The 12,353-nt window shown below is 40.5% G+C and overlaps 1 protein-coding gene across 1 annotated transcript in view; it reads left to right on the top strand.

Annotated features, from left to right (window-relative positions):
- The window catches only part of LOC104543630 (phosphoribosyltransferase domain-containing protein 1-like), a 21,093-nt gene extending 13,688 nt beyond the window's left edge, over window positions 1-7,405 (top strand). The window contains exons 2-6 of the mRNA XM_010188288.1: window positions 1,627-1,644; window positions 3,924-4,006; window positions 4,405-4,451; window positions 6,411-6,487; window positions 7,040-7,405. Coding sequence (XP_010186590.1) covers window positions 1,627-1,644; window positions 3,924-4,006; window positions 4,405-4,451; window positions 6,411-6,487; window positions 7,040-7,087 — 273 coding nt within the window. The 3' untranslated portion in view covers window positions 7,088-7,405. The remainder of the gene's footprint in view (window positions 1-1,626; window positions 1,645-3,923; window positions 4,007-4,404; window positions 4,452-6,410; window positions 6,488-7,039) is intronic.
- The last annotated feature ends 4,948 nt before the right edge of the window (window positions 7,406-12,353 follow it).

Raw genomic sequence — 12,353 nt, 5'->3', positions numbered from 1 at the left:
AATGCCAAGCAGGGTAACCACCAGTGAAACCTGTTATGAAAACACCAAAAAGGAGCCACCCTCTAAGATTAATACACATTCCATTGAAGCTCAGTCTAAATTAGTGGCTTTCTTGAGTGATATCTCCACTGCTGACATCTGCTGAACTACTACCAGGAGTTCCCTCCACACCTTTACCAAGTGTTTTGCCATTTCAGAAGCTTCCAGTGTGTAGTAACTTGTTTCTGCAGTGGTTGATGCATGAAGCATGCTATGTCTCCCTACCAAGCACTGTGATTGTTAGGAGGAACTGCAGTATAAATACAAATATGGGTCATCTATATTAATAATTTCTGTTTCAAGATTAAAAAAAATGTTTTCATACCAGTTAACGAAATTGTCAAGGATGTACTGTTTATGAGCACACTCCCTTCACACAATCCTTCTCCATGGTGTTTGAGTCTTTCTCAGAACTCAGTCTTGGGATTCGTGATGGAAAAGGAAGTCAGACAGTCTCCACATTATGTACAGAGCAAAGCCAACAAGCCTGATAGAAAGGAAGTGGAATGTAAGGTAGTCTGGTGAATACTGGATGGATATGAAACTATCTGTCTCAAGGTTTTGTGGGACATACAATGTGCACATGCATGTAAGATGTGTACATACATAGACAGACAGACAGACAGAGGTATTTGTGAAATAACTTCCATCTTGGTGTTGCAGGTGTCACCTCAGAAAGTAGATCTTAACGCAAGATTATAAGAGTCCATCCTTTTGAACATGTATGTTATAATGACCACTAATAAATAGATTTTTATTTATTTTAAAAAGAACATTATATCTTATTATTGCTTTAGTAGAAGAACAGAAGTTACCTTAGATATTGATTCCTGGCACAGTGATGGACCATTTTAGAGAGAAGGTCAGCCTGTGTGATCATGCTGTCCTAAGGCTTGACATCATTATTCTTAACTGGAGCATTCCTCTTCAAGTAATACTACTGATTTCAGCAGCAGTACTTGAAGAGAAAGAGGGAGCTTCACAGTAGGTGAAGAAAAGATAGGTGGTACAACTTGGATGGGGATTTGAGCAACCTGGTCTAGTGGAAGGTGTCCTTGTCCGTGGCAGGGGTGTGGAATTTTAAAGTCTCTTCAAACCCAAACCGTTCTATGATTCTATGAACTTGGCCTGTAATCCTTTACTATGAGGTTTCTGAGGGGCAGGGGAAAGGGGAGCAAAAGCATTTATTTCAGAGTATGAATAATATTGCCATAGTCTCATGTTAACATTGGAAATGGCATTTTAGTGAACTACAGTGTACACTGTAGTACACGGCCAGATGCTCTGGAATGAAGTGAAGCTCATCCCATTTGGATTTCTTCTGTCTAATTTTACTTTCCAAAGCTACATCCATTCTTTCAGAAAGAGGATAATCTAGCAGAGCTGAATGAAGTCATAGCCCTTGACTGCAGGGCTTGCTTTTATGGCTGGCTCTTTTTCAGGTCACAAAAATGAAATGAGAAACTCATGTCCTACCGTGTTGTACATATGTACATGGACCTATCTATCTTCATTTCACTTTTTCAAACATTTGTGGTTTTTATTTTGTGAATATTGTGTAATTGTATTTCTTTTTGATTCTTTCAGAATGTTCTGATCGTGGAGGTAAGTTGGGTGCTTATGTCATATTGTACTTTGATGAAGTCTAGCTGTGATTGTGTTTGGTTTCTAAAACCCATCTGTGTTTACTCTTGTTTAGCTGGGAGGTGGTGAAGAGGGAGAGGGGTTGATTTGCTTAATGACCTCTCAATCTTTTTGCAACTGCCTAACAGATCAAGCTACATTGCTGCTGCTCTAATTTGCACTCTGCCTTGTGATACCCGGAAGCCTTTGTTTCTGCATCATTTGATTTGCTCTTTCTCTGGCTTCCTCAGCTCCTGTTCTGCAAGTTGTTCTGTTCCTTGGAGGGCAATGAATCAACTGCAGTGATGCCCTGCACTTCTCAGTTGCATGACTTTGAAATAATAGCATAGCCCTGCACATGCCTTACAGTGTCAGGGTTGTTCACATGCTGGTTGAGAAAGTCAGTCATTCTCTCAAGCCCCCGTGACTCCTGCTCATCAGCATTGCATCCTGTAGTGTCCCCTGGGGACGGCCCATCGCAGATGTGTTGCTGATGTAAATCAACACTGTTCAGTTGTGGAAGAAAAGAATGCATCGTCTCACTGGTGCTGCAAATCCACTCTTCATTAGTCTAGGTGATTCTCTTTTAAAATATTGGAAAACCAACTAGGACGGTTACAGAGCGTGTCAGGATCTGACTGGTATTTCAGACCCAGGCTGCTTGTGTGGGAAGTAAGCTGGACAGTGTAAGGAAGGAAATACTGGAATGTCTCTTCTTAGCAAAGGAGGGGAAAAAAGTTATCAACCACAGAGATGTCTGGTTGCCTGCATAGCTCCTAGGAGCTCCATATTTAGTAAAGTCTTTGACACTGTCTCCCACAGCATTCTCCTGGAGAAACTGGTGGCTTGTGGCTTAGACAGGTGTATTCTTCACTGGGTAAAAAACTGGCTGGATAGCTGAGCACAGAGACTTGTGGTGAACGGAACTAAATCCAGTTGGCAGCTGGTCACAAGCGGTGTGCTCCACTGCTCAGTTTTGGAGTTTGGGATCAAGTGCTCCCTCAGTAAGTTTGCAGACAACACCAAACTGTGTGGGAGTGTTGATCTGCCTGAGGGTAGGAATGCTCTGCAGAAGGACCTGGACAGGCTGGATCGATGGGTTGAGGCCAATTGTATGAAGTTCATCAAGGCCAAGTGTCAGGTCCTGCAGTTGGGTCACAACAACCCCATGCAGCGCTACAGGTTTGGGGAAGAGTGGCTGGAGAGCTGCCCAGCAGAGAGGGATGAGGGGGTGCTGGTTGAACAAGCCTTATGGGGAACGGCTGAGGGAACTGGGATTGTTAGTCTGGAGGAGGCTGAGGGGAGACCTTATTGCTGTCTATGCTGAAAGGAGGCCGTAGTGAGGTGGGTATTGGTCTCTTCTCCCAAGTAACAAGCAATAGGATGGAGGAAATGGACTCAAGTTGTGCCAGGGGAGGTTTAGGTTGGATATTAGGAAAAAAATCTTTACTGAAAGAGTGGTCAAACACTGGAACAGGCTGCGCAGAGAAGTGGGAGAGTCATCATCCCTGGAAGTGTTCAAAAACACATAGATGTGGCACTCTGGGACATGGTTTAGTGGTGTGGGGGTGTTGGGTTGACGGTTGTACGTGATGATCTTAGACATCTTTTCCAACCTCAATGATTCTATGATTTGCTAATGCTAACTGCTGTAACAGACACCAAAAAACATCTCTGGCAAATTCTGTTTATGCTAACAGCTATCTGGAGAGCAGAGACGAGATGTTGCTAATGAAAACTTCACACCCACAGAGTTCAGGATGAACTGCTGCTCTCCATGCCATGGTCAGTTTTGTAGCCAGGTATCCACTGATCTCATTCAGATCAGGTTGAGTGTAGCAGCTCAGGAGAATACTCATTTGTACCAGACTAAGAAAACAACAAAAAAGGCAGATTTAGCCTTGACATGGAGAGATGTTGACTTACTGTAGTCTTGAGCATAATACAAAAAGTGATCTCCGCATCTTTGCAATGCCCTGTAAAGTCATCTCCAGTCCCGTGTTGCATCCCAAGCACTAGAAGCATAGCTGTTTTCAAGAGGAAGTGGACAGTCCTTTAACTGATGATTTTATGAGTAGAAAGTGCTTGCTTCAAAAAGTGTAAGCTCAGTTATAACATTTTTTGGATGTGGCTCACAATACAATGGGAAGAATACATCATTTCCACAAAATAGGAAGGTGGAACTGCTCAATCATTGTGCGGATTTCCTCTTTTCAGCTTTCCTTTGTTTTTTACTTACTCTGTTTTTCATGTTTTGTAAGGATATTGTTGGAACTGGAAGGACTATGAAGGTTCTGCTTAATAATATAGAAAAATACCAGCCAAAAATGATTAAAGTGGCAAGGTGAGTAAATTAATTAGTAATTAATTAGTCTAACCCAGCACATTTTCCAGTGGAGGTTCCTATTCCGAGATCCTGCTTTAACTCGATGCTGTGGTGTGGCATGGGAAGTTCTGCAGAGGCGCTGCTCGAGTCACTGAGAGGAGGGTGGAGGACAGGAGAGGAAGTGCTCCTTCTGCAGTGGCAATGGCCTTCAGCCACTTCAAGGCAGGCACTGATGGACTATGAAGGGGAGCACACCCATCTCTTCCCCACCATCATGGTGCTGTCAGGGGGAGAAGCAGAACAAGAACTGTGATTCACATAACTCGGAAGTTTTTTGATAAGGGGAGTAGTTTTTATGCATGTTACTCAGGTAACTATCTAAATTTACATGGGGTTCATTTTGTTTTTAATTACAGTTTGTTGGTGAAAAGAACATCTCGGCCTGATGGGTACAGACCTGATTGTAAGTGTTGTGAAAATCTGTACAAGAGGTTACCACTATTCTACTACTTGCTTTTCATATCATTCTCTGGGCTGCTAGAAATGTTGTCGGTGGGACTATGGGATGCAGTGGAAGGATTTGTATAATTGTGGTTTGGAAAGCCAAGCCTCCTTACAGTCTGATGTTTTCTGCAAAGTGGTAACTTTATAGGGAAGTTATGAAAGCATTTTATTTTATCCATGAAAGGTGTTTCATCTTCTGTCTCTGACAAACTATATAGAAGAGAAAGTCCATTTCTTCCTTTTCCTTCCTCATTGCATCTCTTTGGAGGAGCAGCAGGATTCCGTCTCAACACAAAAGGTGTTTTATTGTGACCTAGTTATTCAAAAGTTTTACATTTTTATAACAGAATAACACTTTTTACTGTTTTTTTTAAAGTAGTATAGTTTAAAGGGTGAACATTGGTATTATAAATAAATCTCACCCCCAAAAAAAGCAAATGAGAAATTGGACTTTTTAAACTTCCTCCTGCTGCTCTGTTAGTGTCATACCAGCACCACTTCGCTCTGAATTACTGGTACTTGTGCTGTGCTATGATGAAGCCGTAAATGGAGCTATACCAAGCTATTGTCATTTTAGACTTACTAGAGTAAATGATGTAATAACAGGTGTGGCTAAATACTGAATAGATCCATCTAGAAGAGATTGGCCAGTATTTGCTACTGAAGAAGGCTCTGGTCAGCTGAGCTGGGGAGGAGAGGAGGGTGGAAGGAGAGTAGGCAGGTGAGTACCAGGAGGCAGCATGAAGGGTCTTGATTTGGGATGTGAGAGAGAGGGAAACGTTACGAAGCGAAAGTTACTCAAAGTTGGGCATGGCCCTGTGGTTTTAGCCCAATCATCTGAACTGTGACCTAAACATTTTGTTGTACAACTTTTTATGTGAGGTATTTTTAACATTTAAAATTTAATCCAGTAAATTAAAGTGTATATTTGACTGGATTCACTAATGTAAAACATATACAAAATACAATAAAATTACTTAATGATGCTAGCTTATTATTTGTATGTGGTAACATGTAAAATGAAATGGGTTTTATCCTTGTATATTTATGCTATGATGAATTTTATAAAACATCAGAGATCTCTCTTGTAAATCACTGACAGTGCTGTGTCGTTTCCTCACACAAATTTATGATTCCAAAGCATCTAGTACCTACAGTTTTTGACAACTGAATAAACTGCTTACTTGAATACCTGTAAAATTTTTTATGCTGACCTATTCTTGTGTCCATAAGGTTGTGTTTTTCTCTAGTTACTTAGTGAACAATTTGGGAAGAGTCTAACTTGTTTTATATAGTGCTGGTACTGCACAGACCTTCAGTCCCAAAAAGATACATGCCTATGCTTAGCTTCACCTGTGTGAGTTGTATGATTCAGCTGCACTGCATGCTTTTGCTTTGTTAAGCATGTGCATGAGTCTTCATAAGGTTGGGGCTTTAATTTAAGAAGCATTTGACATGTTTTGGTAGCATAATATGGACAATATTTTTTGTTATTCTCAGAAGAAAATACATAAAGCTCTGAAAGTTACTCCTGAATTAAAATTGTACATTTTTTTCAGTGTTAGTGTGATACAGGACGGTTGTCGTCACACGCGTACACCAATGGAACTTCCAAATGTAGGCAGAATTTTTCAGCTCTGATTTTGGCTTCCTTCCACAATGTATCTGTTGTGCCACTGACAATTGCACACAACCTCCTACTCTCCACTGAGTATTCACATCCCTGTCACAAAGAGTCTATGAGCGGGAACTGGTTATAGGGCTACTGCTCGCCTTGGTGTCTCAGAGTCAAAAGTAACATAACCCCAGGTGACTACGTGTATCAATAGCTTGCTTGTCAGAGAACCAACACATGGATTTAAGGGCTGTATAATTGCCACTGATGTACTGATGGTGTTTGTTATTTGTCTCAATGCAGATTATGGATTTGAAATTCCAGATTTATTTGTGGTAGGTTATGCCTTAGACTACAACGAGCACTTCAGAGATCTAAACGTAAGTTTCTTTTAAGAAGTAGTTTTTTAAAAATCACTGTTTTACTTTTACAGGGTGTCTTAAATACCCTATAATTTGCCTCCTCCCTGGGGCCTTTATGTCATGGTTGGGATCCTTTCAGTGAGTGTAGAACTCTGTACAAAACCTCAACTGATCCAAAGAGTCACTGCTCAGCACCATGACCGGTCCCTTCCCATCTCTTCCCCTAAGAGCAGAAGTCACACCTCTGCTGCACTTCCATCTCTGGTGAACCTGGAATTTCACAGGTCACCATTCTCAGTACATGCAGAGACAGCAGTAAAAAGTGAAACCCAGGTACAGTTTAGGCCGTGTTGCCTGCCCCTTTTCTCAGTGAAATAATGATGGATAAAAGGTGCAAGCCTCACCTTTGCTTCCTGTGGTACTCCCAGGGGTGGACGTCAAAGCTGGGAGGGGAAGGGGAAATTACAAGATCATTAGATTGGTCAAGCAAAAGTATTTCTGAACAATTCATTAATAATTAATAATGTAATCAACTATGCTGTCGCAATCAGTGCTACCTTTTTTTTGCAGCACATATGTGTTATCAATGATCATGGCAAAGCAAAGTACAGAGTCTGAAGCAGTAACATCCTCATCTGAAGATCTGTAAGCTCTGAAGCAGAAATTTGACTACAGTCCCTCAAGCATCTCCCAGAAGAGCGATGCAGCTGACTTGTGTTTCATTCAACTCAATATAGTAAAGGGTTTACTCTAGAGATACTGATAAAAATTTACAGAAATGAGAGCTCTTATTTAAAATGTTAAGCAGAGGGCTTTTAACGTTATTACCTTTTTAAGTATTAAAATTACCACATAAGATGCCTTTTGACTAATTCATCTGCCTCAAGTCTCACTGTGGATGCATCTTTCCTTCGCTCAGCCCATCATTCCACCCATCCATGCACTTTGCTGCGTTGCATGAGGTCATTCAAAAGTGCCATTCTGCACATGAGGACTGTTTTACCGAGTTTTATTGACTTCAGCATCCCTTTAGTCATGGTCAGTATTTCTAGTATTTCATATTATGGCCTCTTCCAAACAGAAGTTTTAACTCCCAGAATGCACTGGACTAGAGTGCTGAGGCAAAGTGAACACCCCAAGGCACTGTTGATCTGAAACTGGAAGATGTCATGGGTTTGGTGTGTCACATAGCCATAGCTCTGACCTGTTTAATGTGCTGAGTTTTGATGAAGACAAAACAATGCCAGGCAGGTCTCAATTTCTGTGTGGTATACTCTTACTTCTATAGGACACAAACAAGTAAAAAAATTAACATAATGTTCTTCTGTTCATACATTCTTAATTAAATTTCACTAAGCACAACATCTTAATGCTAGTCAGACAATTATTCAGTTATGATTTGATTTTTTTTGTAGCGTGTCTAAGTTGAGACTTTTTGTAACCATTTGTCATCTTTAAGAATAGAGATCTGACAATGTTGGGGAAGACTTATATTAAAAAAGCAAAAAAATGTATAGGAAAACATAGAAAACCAGTTAATGCATGAATACTGTAGACTCTAGAGATTTGTTCCTTGCGTTATACTTCAAGTTTGAAGAAGTCTGTTAATTTACATGCTGTATCAAGTGTAAAGAATTTAATTCTCTACTGTATGTAACTGTTCTCAACAACTTCCTGAGGAGAGCCAATGCAAAGTAGCTGTATATCAATAACTTTGCTCTGAACTGTAAGAGGCAGATTGTTACTAGATTCAGGTTCCTTTAAACTAATAAAGAAACATTTGTTACATTGCACAGTTGTTTATTTTCCTGTTTAAGCATATTTCCCACATCCCATAAAAGCTCTTCAAAGATACGCATTTAACTGGTAATTGAAACATACCTCATGTATGTATCCTGTGGCTCGTAAGTTGTTCTTTAGATAAAATCCATGATGTTAATGGAATAAATAAGATCGAAGAATTATTGTGATCACTAGAGAAATGCTTTAGCCCTCTCTTCTTTACTCTTTTACCCTAAATTTTTTAGAAGTTGGGTTGAAAGGTTTTCCCTCGTAGAATAACTTTCTTCTCTTCTGGAAAAGAAAGCACACATATACAGCCCCTGGGAGAAACTGGTGAAATGAGTTTCTTTTATGATAGTGTTAAAGTTTTTCTTAATGCTTCTGATTTCTATGGATTTAGTAGTATTGGCATATTGAATTGGTAAACTTGCTTAGGCGTAGTCCAGGAGATCCATTGGGTTATTTCCCTTTTTCCTCCTCTCTTCTTAAAAAGTCCCAATCCAGTCCATTATGCTACGATGATCAGCCTTCAGCAACAACAACAGTAATGCAGCAAGTGAATTAGTGTGAAATTAGGGTGAAAATGTGAAGTACCATAGATGCACATAATTCAGACTGTGTTAAAGTTGTTTCATTGGAAGACTCAGATTATTAAAATCTACATACTTAATAGAAAATACCAGATTTATAGAAAGGATAAGAAAAATTTGAGCGTTTCTTCAAATTAATTGTATTTCCTCCTGCAGTACCTAAGTGCACTGTGAAAGGCAGCTTAAATTCTCTTCCTCTTTAGACTGGAGGGAGAAATTTCCACATAGAAGTTAATGCAGGTGTGTGCTACCTCTTCCAAAAGTTAGCTCTGGCTGTACCCACCAGAGCACACAAATAACCAGAGAGGGTGAGTCAGCCCCTCTCTCTGCATTTGAAACCTTGTAGGTGAGAGAAGCAGAGTGTCATGTACCTTACCTATCCTTTCCAAAAAAATGAGAATAAAGTGGAGCAAAAATAAAGCTTTCATCCTAACTTCCTATATCTTTCACGGCTGTTCATTTAGTGCTATGTGCCTTCCTCTGGGAAGTCACCACACACAGCTGTCCCTGTACCTGAACCACTCGGACTGGCCGCTGTGTTTGCCAGGGACACTGGAGCGGTGAGAACGCTCCAGCAGCTTGTGGCCAGCCAGCCAAGATTGGTCGCATACGGGAATGACAGTCTGGGATTATTTTGTGGTGTTGAAAGGATAATTCTGTGTTAAGAAAGACCAATATTCTGTGCTTTTCATAAATGATGGGAGGGGGAAAATAACTAAAACAGGTATTGCAGAAAGGTTGTAATTGATTTTGCAGGAAAGACGGAGAACACCCAGTATTTTTCAGAAGGGAAAAAGGAAGCATCAGTTCTGGGGAAGGCTCTGTACGGTTGTCAGCTGCAGTTCAGATACCGATTTGTGCTTTTATGAAGTACTGGCTGGCACTGTCTCCCTTTCTGTCCATGAACCAGTGCTTGGTTTCTTTGTACCTTCACCTGAACACAGGTGTAGCCACAGCCGAATTTTTCCCTGTTGCCAGTGGTTGTTTTGGAACACAACAGGGGTTCCAAATCTGCAGAAACTGAGACTCAATTAGTTAAACACTTTGCTGTTGTGCCTTGTTCCTTCTGCTGCTGCATGGAGCAGTGAACTACTGACAAACTACGGGAGTTTGCACTACAGCAATTTATTTGTACTACTAAGAGAGAAAAAGGTTTGGATCCCATTCAAAGGCTGACCTTTAGTTTGTTTCAAGAGTGGCATGAATGATTTCCCCTTTTTTTACATAGCACAGAGAGACATAAATGACTCGTAATATTATGATCTAGCAGTCTCTCTTAGACCTTCATGACTGGGCCTCTAATAATGGTAAGAAAAATCTCATTTCTAATCATGAGACAAAACTTCATTACGTTAAATTATTACTACACATGTTCCAAAGTCCATTGGTCCTACTGTTAGTAAAGCTTTGTACATTTCTCAGCACTGTTAAGTCATGAGGTTATACAAGGGACAACTCTATTGCTGGAAGATATATGTTATATTGAATTTGCATAGAAAAAACACTGGAATTCAGCTAAGACATTTCGGAAGTAATGCCAGAAAACAGAGTTATCTTGAAGTGCCTTTTCTCAGTAATTTTGCATTTTCCTAAACTATTGTAAGTATTAATCTCTTTTCTTCAGATTGTTTTTCTCCAGTAACACCCTATTTTATGTTGTTTTCTATCTTGATGTCTTTTAAATAAATTCTTGCCAGTCCTCTAGTTTTTAATGACACTCATAAATGTTTGTTGTTTTCCAGGAAAGATAAGCCCTTGTTCTGAAACATTCAGGGCAGATTTTTTAAGGTCCTTAAGCATCCAAGAAATGTTTATGGGATTTCACCTGCTTGGGTGGGTGCCTAGCTGTATTCTGCAGTGCTTATGCACCTTTGAAAAGATGTTTCTTGCCTAATCTGGACAGACTGGGAAAACATGCAATAATGCAACGTAGAATGAAGACAGGAGGTACCAGAATAAAAAGGAGAGGCAAGTACAATTGTGTCATTCTTTGATGTGGGCATGAGTATCTCTTTGTCTGTCTGAATCATGCTAACGTTGTTTAATTGATTGATTTATTTGGGTTTTCATGAGAATTACTGCAGTAGTGTTTCTGCTTTTTCTTAGGAAATTTGGAAAAAAGTGCTCAAAATTTAGCTTTTGGAAATTAGAGCTCAGCATAATAAACACTAGCACAGAGAGACAAAAACCAGACCAGATGTAAAGGAATATTCAACAGTAGCATGAGCAGCAGAAGAGCCAAGGAGGGTGAAAAATGAGGTATCATTAAAAACTTTAACTCTGGAATATTGACTGGAATGGATCCACCAGTGAGTGTATAGGAAGGGTACTAAAATCAGTTAACTATGACCTGCTGAAGGAGTGTGAGATGGAAGGCTTTCTGCTGAAAGCCAGTTTGGGCCTGGGCCCATTTGTGCCATATGGGAAAGAAAACCATAATAAAGTGAAATTGTTCATCTTTCTCCAGAAGGCATCTCACATAATAACATGATGCTATTAACTGCAGTCAAGCTTTTAGCTACAAACACCCAATTTAAGCTTCCAGTACTGTTTTGCCTTAGCCATGTATGAGGCAGTCTGAGTTCTGTAAAGTCAATCTGAATCTCCCTGTGTCTTAAATTTAATTAACCACATTGGACACCTATGTTACCCCATCTGAATAGATCTCAGCATTGTTACTAACAGTCTCTCTTTATTTTCTGAGGTTTTTAGGTTTCCATCTCAGGCTTTACCCTATTCCTTAGATCTTTATTTCCATTTCTCCCAGTTCCTCTTAGCCCATGTTGGGCAGAAACCAATTTACAAGCTCAGCAGGTGTTTGGAGCAAGGCAAAGGATGAACTGGAGATATGGCACAAACACCAGTGAGTTCGCAACCCTTAGAGAAAACAAACCGCTTGAACTGCTGAGGCACTCTACTGGGTGGCAGTCACTGGTCTTTCATGAGAGAATTTAAGAAAAGTAGCAAATACTTAATTTAAGGTGGGGGTGGAAATCCCTGGTTCATGTCCAGAAGTATCAAAGTGGAGAAGCTGTCTGGCTTGCGAGGCGTGGAGAGAGGACTTGGTGTGCCACCACCATTGCCCAGCACGGTTTTTTTGCTCCCGGAGCTTGGGCAGCAGCTGCAGCTGGAGGAGGAATCTGGCCACTGAGATGCAAATCAGCACAACAAGCATCCCTTTGCTGCAGTATTTCCAGCTCCAGGACTCAGACAAGTGCAGAAGTGGGTTTATCCACGTCAGGTTTGGCACACAGTTGATTCTGTCAGGCCTCAGCCGTATCTTGCAGCACCCTAGCCAAAATATGCCTCAAAATATTTTGATATTTTCCCCATAAAGGTCACAAACTGGAGTCCAAAGATAGCGAGTGTTTTCCTGATTATATTCCACTTATTTATAGAAAAAGAGTCAAATATACGAACACATTTCCTGTGCAGAAGGGAAGAAGGAAGTCAATGCACGTCATGGCACTGCCCCAGACTGATCTGAAGTCTTTGGTTGGGCGCAGACCTAC

This window comes from Mesitornis unicolor, unplaced genomic scaffold (assembly GCF_000695765.1).
Source record: "Mesitornis unicolor isolate BGI_N332 unplaced genomic scaffold, ASM69576v1 scaffold16507, whole genome shotgun sequence".
Lineage (NCBI taxonomy): Eukaryota > Metazoa > Chordata > Aves > Mesitornithiformes > Mesitornithidae > Mesitornis > Mesitornis unicolor.
Note: the sequence above shows the minus strand (reverse complement) of the source record. Positions and strands in the feature narration are given on the sequence as shown.